At 36.3% G+C, this 21,717-nt stretch overlaps 1 protein-coding gene across 1 annotated transcript in view; it reads left to right on the forward strand.

The window, feature by feature from the left end:
- NDUFAF2 (NADH:ubiquinone oxidoreductase complex assembly factor 2) overlaps nucleotides 1-21,717 on the forward strand; it is a 168,202-nt gene that overhangs the window by 89,955 nt on the left and 56,530 nt on the right. The window contains exon 2 of the mRNA XM_015073819.3: nucleotides 7,579-7,668. Coding sequence (XP_014929305.1) covers nucleotides 7,579-7,668 — 90 coding nt within the window. The remainder of the gene's footprint in view (nucleotides 1-7,578; nucleotides 7,669-21,717) is intronic.

Below are 21,717 nucleotides of genomic sequence, written 5' to 3' on the forward strand. Positions count from 1 at the left end.
TGGATTAATAAATAAATATATATTTTTTTAAATTAAGACTAATGCACCGCAAAATGTACTCTATTTATTTTCACTGAATTAGCCATATTTGAAACTGTCATATAGTCTGTGAATTAGTAGCTAATAGTGCAATCTGTGACTCTTTTATGATCTTTGATAAAATGACCAAGTATTACTTGATTTCTATAGAACTATTTGGATCTAGAAATCAATCAAATAATCAGTCATATCTTCTATATTTCAAATCTGAAAATAAAGTTTGGGGTAATCCCAAGCTTTACAAGTGATCTAATTTTCTAATTATCTAAATTCTAATAATATTTGCCACTGTTTGTTCATTCTTTTAGTTTCTCTTTTTACCTCCCTATTGATATCCCCATTTGTTCAAGTTAGACTCTCAAAGTGAAAATCAAATACAGTACTTAATTATATTGGTTTATACTTAAGTATGTGCTAATTTTGAGAGGAGAAAATATTACCCCTTTTTAAGGATGAACCAGATTGGAATTTGCTTGCTTTGTATACTGATTGTCACTAAAAATAAAATGAGTTTTCAGTCATAAATTTCCTCACTGGACTTTTTAAAACCTGGAATTTCCATATGATATATCTTAAAGCATATGTGATTTAGCTAAACATTATTTTATTTTATGTTTTTTATGTATTTATGTATGTATGTATTTATTTATTTTGAGAGAGAGAGTAACTCCAATAAGTTACACATTGGAGGTAATTTAGCCTTACAAATTCTAAAAAAGAATTGTAGAATATATTAGGTGAAAAAAATACTTTGAAAAACTGATTTCCTACACATCAATCAAAACCTAAAATGGCTGCATGTTTTGTATTTCTTCATGGAATAAACAGTCATGAATCTATCATTTGAATTTTTCCTTTTTAATGTTTACCTTTTTTGGAGCAAATGTAATTACAGCTGTACTTTTTCTCAGGGTTGAAAATTCCTTGCGGTTTGGAAAATAAATGATTTTTACACAAAAATGTTTGATTCCCACAACAATAGGAAGTAAAAGCAGTAAAATGCTAGACATTTCTAGGACCCACATGCTTGATTTGGGGATGCACTCAGAAAACCTATTTAACTTTTTATTGTAAATCATCCTAGATTAATGTAATAGATTTTTCAATATATATTTGTTGGCTAAATAACATATTTTTAGAACTTTAAGTTTTTGTTTATATGTAAGATTGTTAGGGATAAGAGTTTGTTGTTCAAGCAGAAAGCACAAGCACAAATTTGCATTAGGTACATCTTTTTTTCTTAAATTATGATATTCTTCATATGTACTTTCAGACTTCACTTTTGTAAATTGTATTTATGGCTTTTAAAAATTAATGAAGTCAGATTTAAACAGTTTATTTTGGATTTTCTAAGATAGAAGCAGAGATTCCTTATGGGAAACCTGTAAGTATGGAGAAGCTAATAAGATTTTAGATAATCCATTGAACTAGTTGGCCATTTTACAAATTCTGAAAGCTTATCTGGAAGGCCTCTTTAATTGGTTTTTAAAAAAGTATTACCTGCTGAGACCTGCTGAGATAGTCATCCATGCTCATATAAATATATGTAGAATATGTCAAATTATAGAATCATCACATTTTCAAGCAGAAATGCCTCATTTGATCACTATAGGAAAATAGTAGCTTATGATTATGAGTAAAATGTTAGTTTTTAACTGGATATCTGTAATGATACTGTACACAAACTTTGTAAATGCTGATTTTAAAATCTTAAATGGGAAATGCTTAATGGTGGAAGTTAGTAAAAATGCTTAGGTTCAAATTCTAGCTGTACTACTTTAATTGGCTATGTACATTTGGATAAGCTAATCATCCAGTGTCTTTTTTTCCTCATCTATAAAAGATGTTTTAAAGGCAAGAGATAATATATGGAGACACATAAATACTTCCTAACATAGCAGGCTCTTAATAAGCAACTTTGGTTGTAATAAGTAACTTTGGTCAAATAATACTTTAAGTCATATGTGAAAATGACTTTAAGCTTAAGAATTCTTAGTACTCTTAACTAAGGTTTTTTTTTAATTTACAATGCTTCAGCATAATAAGGTTAAAATTCCCCAAATCTAACCAATAGAATATGTGGTTCTTGTCTTTCAGTAGCCCTCACTTTCATGTATTATGCACCAACACTTCTAAGCCTCTTGTTGTATGCAAAATTCAGTCTTTTATATATCACCAGACAGACTGATTTAGAAATATCACCTGGTTGCACTGATCACTGCCACTGGGGTAGAGGGCCACACATGAGTCAGACAGAGAGGATCTTAAACTTGGCCATCTTACCACCATTTCTTCAAGCCAGAGGCTCTTGTCAGGCATCAGAAAAGTCTCAATCTTGTTTATTTGCAGGGGGAAGAGCTATCTCAGAGATGTGTCACCTCAACCCAACCTCTTTTTCCACCCCAAAGTCACCTCCAAATGCATTAGTCTCCCCTTGCACTGTCCCACCTGTGGGAAATATTAGGCTGGAAGTAGACAGATGGTTGGAAACATCACCAAGGATTATATGTGCTTATGGGTCACAACCAATATAGGCCTCCACCTTTAATTTGGTAATGGTAGAAGAAAATCCTGCCTCCATTGTGATAGATACCTAATGAGTTTTGAAGCTTCAAAATTTAAAAATTAAAGGCTGCCCAAATATCTTCCCTTGCCTATGAGGATGCATTAGGGAAGGAGCAGTGGTCTAGAAAAGGAGACATGCCTAAGCCTGCTGTTTAATTCTTCAGGAGACTTGGTGTCACCTGCCTGTGACTGGCACCTGTCAAGGGTCTGACCTACAGGGTAACTAAGACCATAGGATGACAATATTTATAGGTACCAAATTAGAAATTATGTAATTCCTAACCCAACCATCTTTAATATGTAAGTCTTGTTCACCTTTCAGATGTGTAAGAACACCCTATTTGCAGAGGAAAGGGGAATTATTTCCAAATAAAAACAAAACCAAAATCCTCTTCCATTATGGATGCTTACTGGAGCTCGTCTTTATCTTTATGGTTACAAAATGATGGTATTTCAGCTCTGGCCCTTGTTCTATACATTTATTATTCAGCACTGTGGTAAAGCAATAGCTCTTTTATCTCCCCCAATTTATTTTTTTATCCATCTATTTATCTATATCTTTTAGTGGTTTGGCTTTATGGATTCCTTTGTTTTCCTAGTAGAACATTTAGTTCTCAAGCATTTTGGTCTCAGGATCTCTTTCACTCTTCACAATTATTGACAGAGCTTTGTTTATAAGTTATGTATTAATATTTATATTGAAACTAAAACCAAATTTTTAATTATTTTAATATTCTTTAAAATTAAAACTAGTAAACCTATTACGTAAAGAAAATATTTTTTGTTGTTTACATAAAGAATATATATTTTATTTATTTATTTATTCATTCATTCATTCATTCTTTTGAGAGAGAGAGAGAGAGAGTGTGCACGCACGTGCCCTGGTAGGGGCAGAGGGAGAGGAAAAGAGAGAATTTTAAGCAGGCTTCACACCTAGGGCAGAGCCTACTGTGGAGCTCAATCTCAGGACCATGAGATCATGACTTAAGCTGGAATCAGGAGTTAGATGCTTAACTGGCTGAGCCACCCAGGCGACCCCCCAAAAATATATTTTTGATCAGAAATAATGATACATAACCAAACAGAAACATTTAGAGAAAGGTGTAGCATTGCTTTATGTTTTACAAATCTCCCTGATGTCTAACTTAGTAAAAGATAGCTGGATTTTTTCATATCTGCTTCTTTATTCAGTCTGTTGGTATATCACATACATGTAGCTTCTAGAAAACTCTATGTTCACAAAGAATGGAAGTGAAAAAGGCAAATAATGTTCTTAGTATTGTTACTAAAATAGTGTTGGCCTCTCATTCCCTTTAAAAAGGTAACATATTGTTGGGGTGCCTGGATGGCTCAGTCGGTTGAGCGTCCGACTTTGGCTCAGGTCATGATCTCACAGTTGGTGAGTTCAAGCCCCACATCGGGCTCTATGCTGACAGCTCAGAGCCTGGAGCCTGCTTCAGATTCTGTGTCTCCCTCCCTCTGTCCCTTCCCTGCTCATGCTCTCTCTCTGTCTCTCAAAAATGAATAAACGTTGAAAAAAAAAAGATAAAATATTGTCATTTCTGCTATCTTTAAATCCATATACCACTGACCATTATGATCCACTTGGATTCAAACTTTTGTTTTGGCTGGTTTTTAAAAATTTTTTTATTATTATGTTTATTTATTTTGAGAGAGAGAGAGAGACAGAGTACGAGTGGGGGAGGGGCAGAGAGAGAGGGAGACAGAATCCGAAGCAAGGTTCTAGGCTCTGAGCTGTCAGCACACAGCCTGACAGGGGGCTGGAACCCATGAGTGTGAGATCATGCCCTGAGTCGAAGTCAGACGCTCAGCCAACTGAGCCACCCAGGTGCCCCTGTTTTGACTGTTTTATTAAAGCTGTTGTTTTACTATTAATTAAATTAAAGTAATTAAATAAAATTAAAATTGTGCATTGTTTTACATAATAATCCTCACTGAGCACCAGTGTCAATTGTTTATTGTTGCATTAGGACTTATTAAGCCAATACGTGTATTAGATTAATGTTTTTGTTATCAAATTAATTTTTTTTTTATTTTTTTTTCAACGTTTATTTATTTTTGGGACAGAGAGAGACAGAGCATGAACGGGGGAGGGGCAGAGAGAGAGGGAGACACAGAATCGGAAACAGGCTCCAGGCTCTGAGCCATCAGCCCAGAGTCTGACGCGGGGCTCGAACTCCCGGACCGCGAGATCGTGACCTGGCTGAAGTCGGACGCTCAACCAACTGTGCCACCCAGGCGCCCCTCAAATTAATTTTTAAATGTAAATTAGACCCTAAAGTTTTTACACCTGACCAGGTACTTAAATTTGATCTGTTTGTAAAGATGGAAATTTTTTGCTGTGATAAGTAGGATTATCTTTACAACTATTATATGAAAGCATATTAGTACAAATAAGTGTACAATTTGTGTATAATTTCTTACTCAGTGAGAGGGATAGACTTCATTCCCAGTTCTTAAAAATTATGGAAGTAGGACTCATTACAAAGAATGGAGTAGTTTTAAAACAATTTATTTGGGGGCAAGAACTTACATCTGATTACAAAAAATTTATTCAATAAACTAATAGCCTTATTTTGTATATGTAATTTTTTATATATCTTTGATGTCTTCTATTTATAAATAAGATTTTCGCAGCAATTATCAAGGAATTAGCTAAACTAACTCATGTGTTACTCTGTCTTTTCATTTATACACAAATAAGTATTGCTTATGATTTTTAAAAATCTTGGGAGACCTTAAATTGATAGACCTAAGAGATAAGAGATAGGATGTTATTTTTTTTATCACAGACATTGAAATATGCTTGTATTATATATGCCTTTAGTGGTGGTACTGAGACTGGTAAACCTCTTTATCCTCTTCTCTGCTAAATTTTTTGATGTACATTTAAAAGCTTATAGAACACCCACCTACCTTCAGAAGACAGTTTGTTAGCATTTTGTGTTTTAGATGGTAGTTTTCCTTTCTGTACTTGTGATTGCTAAAAGGACATATATCTTCATATTCAGATGAGAGCTATATGAAGGCACAGGTATTTTGATTCTTCCAAACATTTTAAAAATTGTCATGTAAACATACTTTAGTGTATGCTAAATTTATGATAACTTTTGTTATTACCTGTTTATATATATAGATACAAATAGCATTTTAGTAAAGACACTTAGATATTTTGAGCCTCTACTATGAGAGTAATGCACCTCTCATTGTTACAGGCTCCTTTTACTCTGACTCTTGTCCCTACAATAGAGGCTTTACTGCTAATACCTTGACTTACTGTTAATTTATTGGGTAAGGTAAGCAAAAAGTTAGTCCCTTTTATAAAACTTGGGGAACCTCTGTGTTAAGATTAAATCAGCTTGATTCAGTGAGTCCATAATGAAATGCAGAATTTCCCTAACCCCATACTTCACAGTTATTACCTCTTGATGGCTTGTCCATGAAATCTCAGCCTTTCACTTATTATTACTAAGGCAAAGGAAATAGCACTAGTCACTCATGTTTCTTAGGCTATCCTTTTGTGGCTTCCTTTCTCCCGCATACTCACTCCGAGGAATTTCCTTGGTCTGCAATTGAAGGAATTTTTAGTTGGTAGAATTTCAGGCAGAGATTTGCAACAAGGTCATTTTGCTTAATTATGTCATTCAGTCTATTTAGCATAGTGTAAGGTTGGTCATGGAGTGGGAAGAGAAAGTAGTATTTTGTAAAGGCCAGATTTCTCTCCCTGACTAGTGTGATTATTGTTAAGCCATGCTCCTCCCCTTATACTTACTCACCATGGTCTTCTCTGTTTCAGCTTGCATTCCCTGAGTAGGTAGGCACACTCACTAACTTTTGGGAATTACCAACTTCACCTGGTTTCCCTAGGCTCAAAGGCTCACTGAGAAGGGTACATGTTTTGAAACCACCAGTTTGACAAAGCTGCTTTGAAGGATATAACTGAGACTGTGGAAACAGAAGAAAATACCAGATAGTTTTATATCTTTTATATGAACCTAAAATACCTGTTAATCAAATTTTTATTATTGAGATAAGTAAGCCTATTGCATTCTCATCCCATCCCTGATTCCTCTACACCTTTTTCTTTACTGCTCCATTTGCTTTCTTGTTTCTACACTGCTACCATCCTGTACCAGTGTGATCTCACATTCGTAGTTCCCCAGTTTTTGCCTTCTTAATTTAGATCCAGTAAGAGGTAATCACTCACATAGGTCATAGAATAGAACCCATAAGTTGGTTCCCTTGGGTTTGCCAGTATACTGTGGCGGTGGGATGGCAGCAGGATCTTGTGGTTCCTTACATAGTAGGGGGTGTGAGTAGCTGTTCTCTTGGGCAGTCATAGCAGCCGCTGGCACCTCTAATACAAATACTTGTAGAATTTGAAGGAGTTGAATACTGTTGATTATTAAAATGTTTTTTTGTATGTATTTTTTTTTTTGGCCATTTGTGCCCTAAGATTAATTAGTTCCTTTTTTTTTTTGTAACAAAATCTACATTTACTCTACCAAAATTAATTTTGCATGCTATGGTAGAAAATTTTAAATTTTTGTAGTAAGTTTAGAATTTGCTTTTTCTTTTAAAAAAATTTTTTTTATTGTTTATTTTAGAGACAGAGAGTAGAGCACAAGCAGGGTCGGGGCATAGAGAGAGGGAGACAGAATCTGAAACAGGCTCCAGGCTCTGAGCTGTCAAGCAGAGAGCCTGACATGGGGCTCAAACCCATGAACTATGAGATCATAACCTGAGCTGAAGTCGGACGCTCAATGAACTGAGCCACCCAGTCCCCTAGAATTTGCTTTTTCTAACAAAACTAACTCTAAATGGAATCTCTTTGTCCTGATAATTCTTTTACCAAATAAGGAGGTGTGAAATATCCAAAGAGAAAATATTACTTGTAGTAATTACTGTGTCATGACTTCCTTTAAAAATAATGTAATCACTTTTGTCTTGTAGGACAGATTATTCGAGAGAAAAGAATTATAGAAACAGCAAATAAAAGAGAAGTCGACTATGAAGTAGGGGATATCCCAACAGAATGGGAAGGTAAGTTTGTGTTTTTACTAGTATCTTCTGGAAGGCAAATTGTTTATACAAAATTAACAGAAGCAGGTATAATTATATGTTTATTCTTTTTACAAAAGTTTTAGTAATCTGAATCCATGACCTTTTTTAAAGATATTCCATTTCTTTAAACATTGTGAAGGTGTCACACTTTAGTAAGGAAACACATATACAGTGAAAGGAACTTTTAAAAAAAATTTTTATGTTTATTTATTTTTGAGAGAGAGACAGAGGGTGAGCAGGGTAGGGGAAGAGAGAGAGGGAGACACAGAATCCAAAGCAGGCTCCAGGCTCTGAGCTGTCAACACAGAGCCCGACGTGGGGCTCAAACCACAAGCCGTGAGGTCATGACCTGAGCCAAAGTTGGAGGCCCAACCGACTCAGCCACCCAGGCGCCCCCAGTGAAAGGAACTTTTAAACATTAGCTGAGCTGGTACTAGGGTGAGCTGAGCAAAGCTCCTATAATACAGACTTGACAGAGGCACTCACTTTCATGTGCTGACTGTGCAGTCGCACACTCCCAGAGTTCAAATATTGTTTCTGGCACAGAAAACCTACATGAACTTGGGAAAGTAAATTCATTCTTCTCAGTCTTAGTTTACTCTTTCATAAACTGTGAATAATACTTGCTGTTACCATCTGGAATATTTGCTCAACTTAAAATGACCCTGTTAGCTCCTCCTCTGTTTAGACAAGGATGGACACTTGATCCCTATCAGGACTTTGGAATTAAGATAAGAGACCAAAGTGAGATATAACAGTAGCAGTCAGTCTTTCAGTATGGCTGGAACAATAACATATGATTATGGGTAGTTATCTTCAATCTACTATCTAAGCTTTGTTGCAGGAAAAGCTGATCTATTAAGAAGAAAATGGAAACCAGTCTGCAAAAAGAAATAGTGAGACAGAATGTTTCCTAAGTTTCCTGAAAGTTTCCAGTCCTCTCTTCGATTTCTATCTAAATGTAGTTCAGCTGCACATCTGCCTTTGAGTATTAGTGCTACCCCATATCCTTGTTCTAAATTTTCCCTTTTCCCTTACCAGTTCTTTGCCTAGTACCTGACACATGCTAAATGTTCAGTAAATATATATTGAACACATGAAATCCAGCTTGAATTAGCTTTTGTTATTTGCATCTAAAAGAGCTTTACCTAGAATACCAATATGTATCTTTTTCTTTCTGATTATACCAATATTTATTTTATATCACTTATCACTTACCCAGTATTTACTTGTCTACCTGGTATTATAATCATTGTTTATAATCATTGCTGTTTATAATCATTGTTTATAATTATTACAATGTTTTTTTTAATTTTTTTAACATTTATTTATTTTTGAGACAGAGAGAGACAAAGCATGAATGGGGGAGGGTCAGAGAGAGAGGGAGACACAGAATCTGAAACAGGCTCCAGGCTCTGAGCGTCAGCACAGAGCCCGACGCGGGGCTCGAACTCACGGACCGCGAGATCGTGACCTGAGCCGAAGTCGGCCGCCCAACCGAATGAGCCACCCAGGCGCCCCTTAATTTTTTGTAATGTTTATTTATTTTGGAGAAAGAAAGACAGAGTGCAAGAAGGGGAGGGGCAGAGAGAGAGGGGATACAGAATCTGAAGCAGGCTCCAAGCTCTGAGGCGCCAGCACAGAGCCTGACATGAGGCTCGAACCCACAAACTGTGAGATCAAGACCTGAGCCGAAGTCAGATGCTCAACCGACTGAGCCACCCAGGCACCCCATGATCATTATAATGTTTAATCATCACAACAATCCTATGAGGTAGACACTGTAATTATACCCATTTAATAGGGAATCTAAGGTCTAGAAAGATTAGATATACTGCCTATGTTATACGGCTACAAACTGCAAACAGTAGACCTACTGCATCCTGGCAGGTGAAGCATACTCTACTTGTGATAACTATAGGCATTAAGTTACTTTTATGCCAGTATGTGAGTATAAATATTTCTTCGGGATTATCTTTTCTGTTTTACCTTATTAGCTTTGAAAATATCAGAACTATGAGAAAAGAACATAAAAATGGGTAGAGACCAGAGATTTTTTGAAGAAATGCAGAATATAAACTGATAACTTCTAGCAGCAATAATTGAGATTTTTTTATTCTAACAGACTTTCCAATGTTATGAGCTACATTCACAATTCTTAAATAATGCCTGTACCTCCTTATGAGTCTATTTTATCATTTTTTCCAAAAATAGTATAGAGTTAAAATGTTTATAAAAATAGAGTTACAAATAAACAAATAGGTATTGACTCGTTTTTCAAAAACTTTGAGACTTTCAAGGAATTAAAATGAAGTTCTAATGATTTTTTTAATGTTTATTTTTATTTTTGAGAGAGAGACAGAGACAGAGACAGAGCACAAGCTGGGAGGAGCAGAAAGAGAATCCAAAGCAGGCTCCAGGCTCCAAGCTGTCAGCACAGAGCCCAACACGGGGCTCGAACCCATAAACCATGAGATCATGACCTGAGCCGAAGTTGGATGCTTAACTGACTCAGTCACCTAGGAATCCCAGTTCTAATGCTTTTTATGGCTTTGTCCTGATCCAGTAATTCAGCATAAGTATCCTGTGAGTCTTACCCTTAACATAAATGTATCAACCAAACACTGAAAATAAAATTATTCTTATAGTGGTACATATCAATTAAATGTAAAAAATAATTCCATACCATGAAAAAGTAAAGTAAAATAAAATAAATACACAACACACTGTATTAAAAAAAAGAAAGGAAAGAGAAAGAAAACTTTTAAAGTAAATAGTGTCAACACCAAATGAATCTAAAGTATTTTCAGATCCAGATGAATATTTGTCAGTTATTAGTAGAGTAGCGGTCCCCAAAATGTATGGGGGATACGTGTTAGATGGATGCACTCTTCATTCATTCATTCTTTTAGTAAATATCTGTGGCGGACCTCTGCATTCATAGAGTTTACTTTCTGGACTGGGAGAGTAGGTGGGAGAAAGACAATAAACCAGACAAATAACTACATAGTATGTTAATGGCCACAGAAAATAAAACAGGAGAGAGGAAATAGGGAGTGTTGGGGAGAGTTTTGCAGTTTTAAATACTGTAATGAAAAGGCATTACTGAGGAAATGACTTGGAATAAAGGCAGAAGAAGGAGCTGGTTATGCAGATAAGTAGTAGAGGAGCATTCCTGGAGAGTGAGTGCAAAAGCCCTGAGGCAGGAGCATGCTCAGATGTTTAATGAACAGCAAGGAAGCCAGTGTGATTGGAACAGAACCAGAGGGAAATTAATATATGAAGTTAGAAAAGTAAGAGTATACCCAGTCTTGTAGGACCTTATAGATAATTTAAGGACCTTGGCTTTTACTCTGAGTGAGATTGAATGCCATGGAGGGTTTTGAAAAGAGTAGTCATATGCTTTGTTATATTTAACAGCATCACTCTGGCTGCTGCACTGCAGAGACTTAAGAGGGCACAGGCAAAACATGGAGACAGGAGGCTCCTAATAATTTAGGCAAGGAGTAACTGTGACTTGAACCAGAGTAGGGGTGGGAGTGGGAAGAAGTAGTTGCATTCTGGGTCTTGTAAAAGCAGACCCAGTGGGATCTGCTGATAGATTGGATATGGAATGTAAGAGAAAGGAGAGCAGTCAGTGATGCCTTTTAAGCTCTTGGCCTCACCTGGAAAAATGGGCTGTTTTTCTATGCTGTTGACTCTGAAGGCAATCCTGTGGGAGGAGCAAGTTGGGGCGGGGGGAATCAATTTTGGAAATGTTAAGTTTGAGATATCTATTAGACATCGAAGGAAAGATAGTAAGTTGTATATAAGCCAAGAATTTAGTGGAAAATTTGGGAGTTGACAGCTAATAAATGGTGTTTAGCGTTGGGAGACTGGATGAGTTCACAAAGAGAATAAGTGTAAAGAGAAGATGAGACGTTCAGAGACTGTCCTGTCGACTGCTCCAGGGTTTAGAGACAGTGAAGACAAGAAAGAAGTAGCCAGAAAAGGAGAAAGGAGGAGGAGGAGGAGGAGGAGGAGGAGGAGGAGGAGGAGGAGAAGGGGAAAAGTTTCATGTGCTGGAAGCTAATTTTCAAGGAGGATGGTTCAACCATTTAATGGTTCAACCATTAAATGAAGCTTGAGAATTAACTCTTTGCTTTAGGAACAAAGGACTCCATGATCCTGCCAAAAAATAGTGTGTAGGGTGTTAGGAACAAAAGCCTGATAAAGAAAGGATAGCAAAAGAATATTGGGAGGGAATGAGTATAGACAATGCTTCTGAGGAATTTGTGTGTAAAAGGGAATGAGTATTGAGGCAGACCCTGGGTGGGAAAGTAAAGAGAGCAATTTTATGTTTTATTGTTTAAAATTTTTTTGATGTTTATTTCTTTTTGAGAGAGAGAGAGCCAATGCAAGTGGGGGAGGGACAGAGAGAGAGGGGACAGAGTATCCAAAATGGACTCCACGCTGACAGCAGAGAGCCCGATGTGAGGCTTCCACTCAGGTATTGTGAGATCATGACCTGAGCCTAGTTCAGATGCTTAACTGCCTGAGCCACCCAGATGTCCCTATGTTTTGTTGTGTTTTAAAGATAGGAGAAGTAACCAAATTATTTTTTTCTAAGAATAGAATTTAGTGATTCATCACTTACATATAACACCTAGTGCTCATCCCAACAGGTGTCCTCCTTAATGCTCCTCACCCTTTTAGCCCCTCTCCCCACCCAATCACCCAATACTCTGCCAGTAACCCTCAGTTGGTTCTCTGTATTTAAGAGTCTCTTATGGTTTTTCTCCATGTCTGTCTTTATATTATTTTTGCTTCCCTTCCCTTATGTTTATCTGTTTTGTTTCTTAAATTCCACATATGAGTGAAATCATATGATATTTGTCTTTCTCTGATGGACTTATTTTGCTTAGCATAATAATCTCTAGTTCCATCAACATTGTTGCAAATGGCAAGGTTTTATTCTTTTTGACTGCCAAGTAATACGTGTGTGTGTGTGTGTGTGTGTGTGTGTGTGTGTGTGTGTGTGTCTGTGTGTGTACCACATCTTCTTTATTCATTCATCAGTCAATGAATATTTGGGCTCTGTCTATACTTTGGGCTGTTGTTGATAGCACTACTATAAAGATTGGAGTGCATGTGTCCCTTTAAAACAGCACTCCTTTATCCTTTGGATAAACACCTAGTAGTGCAATTGCTGGGGCGGAGGGTAGTTCTATTTTTAATTTTTTGAGGAAGTTCCATACTGTTTTCCAGAGTGGTTGCACCAGTTTGCATTCCCACCAGTGGTGCAAAAGGGTTCCTCTTTCTCCGCATCCTTGCCAACATCTGTTGTTGCCTGAATTGTTAATTTTAGCCATTCTGACAGGCGTGAGGTGGTATCTCATTGTGGTTTTAATTTGTATTTCCCTGATGATAAGTGATGTTGAGCATCTTTTTATGTGTCTGTGAGCCATCTGAATGTCTTCTTTCAAAAAAGTGTCTGATCATGTATTTTGCCCATTTCTTCACTGGATTATTTGAGTTTGGTAAGTTCTTTATAGATTTTGGATACTAACCCTTTATCAGATAAGGTCATTTGCAGATATCTTCTCTCATTCCTTAAGCACTGCCTTTTAGTTTTGCTGATTGTTTCCTTCATGGTGCAGAAGCTTTTTATCTTGATGAAGTCCCAATAGTTCATTTTTGCTTTGGTTTCCCTTGACTCTGGAGACATGTCAAGTAAGAAGTTGCTGTGGTGGAGGTCAAAGAGGTTGTTACCCGTTTTCTCCTCTAGGATTTTGTTTTTATGTTTATTTTTGAGAGAGAGAGAGAGTGAGAGAGAGAGAATATGTGAGCTGGGAAGGGGCTGAGAGAGAAGGAGACACAGAATCTGAATCAGGCTGCAGGCTCTGAGTTGTCAGTACAGAGCCTGATGTAGGGCTTGAACTCACAAACCATGAGATCATGACCTGAGCTGAAGTCAGACACTGAACTGACTAAGCCACCCAGGCATCCCTCTCCTCTAGGATTTTGATGGCTTCCTGTCTTACATTTAGGTCTGTCATCCATTTTGAGTTTATTTTTGTGTATGGTATAAGAAGGTGGTCCAGGTTCATTCTTCTGCATGTTGCTGTCCAGTTTTCCCAACACCATTTGCTGAAGAGACTGTCTTTTTTCATTGGATATTCTTTCCTACTTTGTCAAAGATTAGTTGGCCGTACATTTGTGAGTCCATTTCTGGGTTCTGTATTCTGTTCCACTGATCTGAGTGTCTGTTCTTGTGCCAGTACCATACTGTCTTGATGATTACAGCTTTGTAATACATCTTGAAGTCCAGCATTATGATGCCTCCAACCTTAGGTTTCTTTTTCAGGATTGTTTTGGCTATTCAGAGAAGTAACCAGATTTTTAAATAATGATGGGGAAGAACCAACCAAAAAGGAAGCATTAATAATGCAAGAGAAAGTGACCTTGAGGTGAGATGGAGTTTAGTACATATGTGAAAGAATTGGCCTTTGACAAGAGCATGAGAAGTTCATCAGTTGTAATAGCAAGAAAGTAGAGTATACAGCCATAGATACAGATAGGCACATAGATGTGATGGTGAGAAGTTGTGTAAATTCCCTTTTGATTCCTCCAGATGAAACACAGAATGGTTAAATAACTTCCTAAGTACAAACAGCAGCTGCAACCAAGATTTTAAACCAAAATATCTGTCGCTAAATCTTTACTCTTCATACTATATTGCCTACCTCATTGCATACTATGCATACTATTGCATACTATATTGCCTACCTCATTAATAACCTGGCTAATTCTTACTTACTCTGAGTTTTAGAGCACACATTGACTCCTTTGGAACTCCTTTCTGACCCCACCTCTCACCTCCTAGTGCTATGTGGCATGCTCTTTTTTTTCCCCCCATCTCACTTTATGGCTTCCCAAACATTAAACTTAAACCACTGTAGATTTTTCCATGTTACCTCATCTACCTCCTCTCCCCAGACTAAAAGACACTTTAGGTTACAGTTCTTACTGTGTTCATCATTGTAGTCTTAGGGCCTTGCTCAACACTTAACATAAAATAAGTGCAAGCTCAATCAATATCTGTTGAATGAATGAATTTTAAATTGAAAGTACATAAGGAAGAGGTATTGGGGAGTTCTGCTGACTTGCTATAAATAGTCCATTTTGAAAAGAAACACACACAACAGCACGCCAGAGCAATTAGTTCCAAACGTATGGAGCACTTAGACAAAGTTTTAGTTATGGGAGATAGTATAGTGCTAGCTGTCCAACAGTCTTACAGTCTCAGGGAAGCTTTTGAGTTTCATCCATGGCTTAATGGATAGTTCTTACATAGAGCCTCTCAAAATCTCTATCCCCATAATTCAGATGACATTTTAGCTTCTAGTTTTGTTTCTTTTGTGTGTGTGTGTGTGGTTGTTTTTGGTAGCTTTAAGCTTGTTTGATATTGACAGTAATAAACATTGATGAGGACCCTAAAATACATGCCAAGTAGTGGGAAGAGACAGAAAGGCCCTGATCCAGCATTTCTTTCTGGTAGAAAGTTAAACTTTACTTATCAGACATATTTCTTAAAATATAAGAATAAAACCTCATAATAAGGTTAGGTAAAAATTACTTTTTAGATACATTAGACTAAACCTGTCTAATTAACACAATTAATAATGAACATCTCGGTATGTGATATGCACTTGTATTGCTTTAGTATTACTAATAATTGTTTAGCATGCTTTCTTAGGCTACAGGAATTCCCCACCAAACACTTTCAAAGTGAGCTTCATAAAATAATGGCCAGGACATAATATTATCCTCATCCCAGCATCAGAAGACCTAGGTCCTTAATCATTTGGGGCAAATCATATTAACCTCTGTGTTTTTCATCTATAAAATTAAAAGGCTCTATATATGTCTGGTGTTCTATGATTATATGACTCTAGAAGTGTTTCTAATCAACTTATGCCCCAGCCCAGCATCTGGACCTACTGTTGAACCAAATTGTTTGGCTGGGAATTACTGACAGTTCTTGGTGGTCTTCATCAGGTGATAGGATAGCTATATGTATTAGTGATCCACTGCTGCATAACAAATTACCCCAAAAGTCAAAGATCTAAAATAACAAGCATTTATTATCTCACAGTTTCTGTAGATCAGGATTCTAGGCATGGCTTACATGGATCTTCTGGCTCAATGTGTCTCACAAGGCTGCAGTCAGTGTGTTGGCCTGGGCTGCAGTCATCTCAAGGCTCCTCTCAGGAATCATCCACTTGGAAGCTCATTCACATGGTTATTGTCAGGCCCTAGAGGATCTACTTCCACACTCACTCAAATGGGTATTTCCTGGCTTCATCTTTCCTAGCTGTTTGACAGAGGGCCTTATTTCCTTGATAACTGTAGCTTTATAGTTCTTGATATCAGGTAATGTTAGTCTTACAACCTAATTATTCTTTTTTTGAAGATGTTTTGGCTATCCTATGTCCTTTGCATTTTCAAATGCATTTTAAAATGATCTTGGTAATTTTTGCAAAAATTCCTCCTAGGATGTTGGTTGGGATTGTGCTGAACCTATAGATCACTTTGCAAAGAACTTCTGACCCCTGGATATTATATTTCTCTCTTTTTTTTTTTTAATTTTTTTTTTTACCGTTTATTTATTTTTGGGAAGAGAGAGACAGAGCATCAACGGGGGAGGGGCAGAGAGAGGGGGAGACACAGAATCGGAAACAGGCTCCAGACTCTGAGCCATCAGCCCAGAGCCTGACGCGGGGCTCGAACTCACGGACCGCGAGATCGTGACCTGAGCTGAAGTTGGACGCCCAACCGACTGAGCCACCCAGGCGCCCCTATATTTCTCTTTATTTAATTTGGGCCTTCTTTAATTTCTAAATGATAATTTTTTAATGTCAATTTTTGATTGTTCATCATTATTATTATATAAATATGCAATTGGTATTTGTATATTGATCTTGTATTCTATGACTTTGCTAAGCTCAGTTATTAGTTATAATAGCTTTTTTGTCAATTTAATCAGATTTTATACCTAGAAGATCATGTTGTCTATGATTAAAGACATTTTTTCTTTCTTTCCAACCTGGATGCCTTTCATTTTTTAAATCTTATCTGCTTGCACTGACTAGGATTTCCAGTATACTGTTGATTAGAAGGAATGAGAATGGACATTCTTGCCTTGTTCCTGATATAGTATTCTTTTTATACATTGTTGATTGGTTTATCTAAACTTCTGTTTAATGTTTTTATATCAGCGTTCTTGAGGGATATTGGTTAGTAATTTTTTTTTTCTTGTAACATCATTGCTTGGTTTTGGTGTCAGGATAATGCTGGTCTCATGAAATTAGTTTGGATATATTCCTTCTTCAATATCCTGCAAAACTTTATGTAAAGTTAAAATTATTTTAAAATTTTTTTAAGGTTTATTTTTGAGAGAGAGAGAGAGTGCACATGTAAGTGGGGGAGGGGAAGAAAGAGAGAGATACAGAATCTGAAGCAGGCTTCAGTCTCTGAGCTGTCAGCACAGGGCCTGATGCAGGACTCAGACCCATGAACTGTGAGATCATGACCTGAGCCAAAGTCGGACCCTTAAGTGACTAAGCCACCCAGGTGCCCCGAGTTAAAATTATTTTTAAAAATATTTGATAGACTTTGCTATTGAAGCCATCGGGGCCTGGACTTTTCAACTACAAATTAAATTTATTATATTCAGGATAGTCAGGGTGTCTGTATCTTCTTGAATGACCTTTGGTAGCTTGTTTCTTTTAAAGGGTCTGTCCGTTTCATCTAAGTTTCCAAATGTTTTGCATAAAACTGACCATAATATGTCCTTATCATCCTTTTAATATCTTTACAATCTATAGTGATGTCACATCTGTCATTCCTAGTTGTTATGGCTGAATTGTGTCCCTCCAAATTCTACGTTGAAGCCTTAACCCCAGCACCTCAGACTGTATTTGAAGACTGCATTTGGAGATAGGGTCTTCAAAGAAGTAGTTAAGTTAAAGTAAGGTTTTTAGGATGGGTCTTAATCCAATATGACTGGAATCCTTATAAGAAGAGGGGATTAGGACACATATATATACAGAGGGAATAACATATGAAGACACAGGGAAAATACAGCCATCTGTAAGCTGAGGGGAGAAACCTCAGAAGAAACTGACCTTGCTAACACCTTGATCTTAGACTTCTACCTTCCAGAATTGTGAAAAAATAAAAATAAATTCCTCTTGTTTAATTGCCACTGAATCTTTGACACTTTACTTTGCTTTCGCAGCCCTGAAACTAAACAGCAAAATAATATATTAGTATTGAGTATGTTTATGATTGAATTTTATTTCCTACTGTGGGTTATCAACTGTATCTCTGTTTTGTTACTTGCATGTCTGCTTTTGGTTTTGTAGACCATATCTTGACCATATCTATCTTTATATGATGTTTGCACTTCATATAGAGTATAAGAACCTTACGAAGGTGTACTGCCATTTCTCCCTTCTAAGATTTCTGTTTTTGTCATATATTTTAGTTCTACATGTTAGAAACCGCACACTACATCATTATTTTTATTTAAATAGTGAACTAACATTTAGATAGATTTAATCAATAAGAAAAATATGACATATTTAATTCATATTTTTACCATTTCTAATGCTCTTTATTCCTTTTTTGTAGATCCCGATTTCTGTCTGCAATCATTTTCCTTTAGTATCTATGCCTTCCTTTAACATTTCTTTATATGTAAGTCTACTGGCACTAAATTCTCTCAGCTTTCATATGTCTGAAATATATATTTTTAAAGGTATTTCTCTGGTGGGGCACCTGGCTGACTCAGTTGGTGGAGTAGGTGACTCTTGATCTTGGGGTCGTGAGTTCGAGCCCCATGTTGGGTGTAGAGATTACTTAAAAAATAAAATATTAAAAAAAAAGATATTTCTCTGGTTCTAATGTTCTAGGTTGATAGGGTTTTTTTTTTCCTTTCAGTAGTTTAAAGCTACTTTACATGCTTTTTTTGTCAAGAAATCTGTTGTCCTGCTTTTCTTTATCCCTTTGTATGTAACATCTATTTTTTTTTCTTCTGGTTGTTTCCAAGTTACTCTTTTTTAAACTGGTTTTCAGCCATTTGATTATGATGTGCCATCATATAGTCTCTTTTGTGCTTGAAGTTTCGTGAGCTTCTTAGCCTTATGGATTTATAGTTTCCTTTAAATTTAGAAAAATTTCGGCAATTATTTCTTCAAATACTTTTCTTTGAGTCTCTTTCCATCCTTCCTTTTGGGAACTCCACTTACAATATTAGGCTATTTGAAGTTGTCTCACAGTTCACAAATGCTCTGTTCATTTGCGGAGGCTTTTACTCTTTGAGTTTTATTTTGTATGGTTTCTCTTATTGTACCTTCAAGTTCACTGATCTTTTCTTTTACAGTGTCAAATTCCTACCAATCCATCCAGAGTATTCCTCGTTTCAGGCATTGTAGTTTTCGTCTGAACAAGTTTGATAAGGGTCTGTTTTATATCCTCCATGTTTCTACTTAACCTCTTCAATCTGTCCTCTCTCTTTTTGAACATATGGAGTACAGTTATAACTGTTTTAATGTTCTTGTCTGCTAATTCTACCATCTGTGTCTGTTTTTAGTTGGTTAGTTGTTGTTTTTTTTTTTTTTTCTCTTCATTATGGGAAGTATTTTTCTGCTTCTTTGTTTGCTTTGCAATTTCTGATTGGATGTCAGGCATTTTAAATTTTTGCCTAGTTGAATACTAGATATTTTTATATTCCTATCTATATTATTGAGCTTTGTTCTGAGACACAGTTAAGTTACTTGGAAACAGTTTGATCCTTTCAGGGATAATCTTTCAAGATTTATTAGGTAGGACTGGAATGGAATTTAATCTAGAACTATAATTCTGTATTGTTGATGCAAGTTGTTGCTGAGCACTCTCCTCTGCCCTGTCAATCATGAGGTTTTCCACTCTGGGTGCTGGAAATTAACATCACTCTTGCTCCTGTGTAAAATATGAATACTGTTCCTTCTGATCTTTTCAGGTGGTTCTTTTCCTGGTCTTAGAAGTTTCTCACTCACCTGAACTCATTAGTGCTCTGCTGAATACTTGATAGCGGCCCCCCCACCAGTCTCCAGAGTTTGCTCTCTTTGAAGCTGTCTCCTATCTGATAGTCTATCCTGTGAATTTTAGTCACTTTGGTCTCCCTAGACTCCCAGCTCCATTTCCATAACGTAAGTAGTATTGTGGATTTTAGCAGGATCCCCTCCCCATGCAACAGCCTGGAAACTCTCAAAGGAGTAAGTGAGGCAATTGTAAGGGTAACCTTTGTTTGTTTGTTTGTTTGTTTTTTAACATTCTGAAGAGATCACTGTATTTCATTACTTGATATCCACTGTTTTGAAAATTGTTGTTTCATGTAATTTGTTTCTCTTGTTCCATCTTGGCTAGAAGCAGAAGGCTGCTTTCTTTCAATTCGCTTAATGCATTTGAAATCCATTTATATATTTACATGAATCAGCAGTTTATTCCTTATTATTGCTGAGTAGAATTTTATCATATTGATATACCAACTTACCCATTCACCAGCTGCAGGACATTTGGGTTGTTTACACTTTATAGCAATTATAAGTGGAACCACTATATAAATTAATATTCCTATTTAGGTATAAATATTTGAAAATGAATTTTCATTTCATTCAGGTAATCATTTCATTCAGGTGGCATTTCTAAGTCATGTGGTAAGAATAAATTCAACTTAAACTGCTAAACTGGTTTTTAACGTCTATACCATTTAGCTTTCCCATTAATACTACATGAAAAGCTACAGAGGCTCCTCATCTTCCCTAGCCTTTAGTGTTGTCAGTGTTACTAGATTTGTGTTGTAGTGTCTCACTGTGGTTTTAATTTTTATTTCTCTAGTGACTGGTCATGCTAATCATCTTTCATGATATTTGCCATCTGTATATCTTCCTTGCTATAGCGTATGTTCATATCTTTTTGCCGACAAATTTTTTATTTGGTTGGGTTTTTTTTCTAATTGTTTACCTTGGAGGGTTCCTTACATATGCTCAATACAATTCCGCATATTTGTGATTTGCAAATATTTTTTCCCAGTCTGTGACTTGTTTTTCAATTCTTTTGACAGTGCCCCTTAGAGAGCACACATTCATAATTGTAATGAAGTCCAATTCATCATTTTTTTTCTTTTATGTATCATCATTTTGGTGTTACAAGAAAATTTTGCTTAACCCAAGGTCATGAATATTTTCTCCTGTGGTTTCTCCTAAAATTTTATGGTTTGGGGCTTTATATCTACATCAGTGATCATTTTGAATCTATTTTTTGTGAATGGTATAAATACAATTTCATTTATATGGATATCCACTTTTTTCCAGTATTATTTTTTATCGTGTTAAAATGCACATAGCATAAAATATACCATCTTACCCATTTTTAAGTGTACAGTTCAATGATATTAAATACATTGACCTTACTGTGTAGCCACTACTAACATCTATCTTCATATCTCTTTTCGTCTCATAAAACCAACTCTATACCATTAAGCAATAATTCTCCCATTCTTCCTTAACCTTACCCAGCCCCTGGCAACCATCATTATACTCTGGCTTTATGATTTTGATTACTCTCCCAGAACTATTTTTGAAATGACCATCCTTTTCTCACTGTTTTTGCACCTATGTCAAAAATAGGTTTCTATATAGGTGTGGTCTATTTCTGTCTTCTCTATTCTGTCCATGGATCTATGTCTGTCCATTTCTCAATGCCACACTGACTTGATTACTGAGACTTTGTAGTAAGTCTTGAAATAGGTAAGTTGAATTCTCCAACCTCTTTTTCAAAATTGTTTTGGATACATTGTTTTGGATACCTTGGACCCTTTTGTGAGTATATATGACTTTTAGTATCAACTTATCAATTGCTACCCAAAAATCCTTCCAGAATTTTTACTGGGAATGCATTGAATTTATAGATCAGTTTGGAGAGGATTGAGCCTTCTATGAA

This window comes from Acinonyx jubatus, chromosome A1, assembly GCF_027475565.1.
Source record: "Acinonyx jubatus isolate Ajub_Pintada_27869175 chromosome A1, VMU_Ajub_asm_v1.0, whole genome shotgun sequence".
NCBI lineage: Eukaryota > Metazoa > Chordata > Mammalia > Carnivora > Felidae > Acinonyx > Acinonyx jubatus.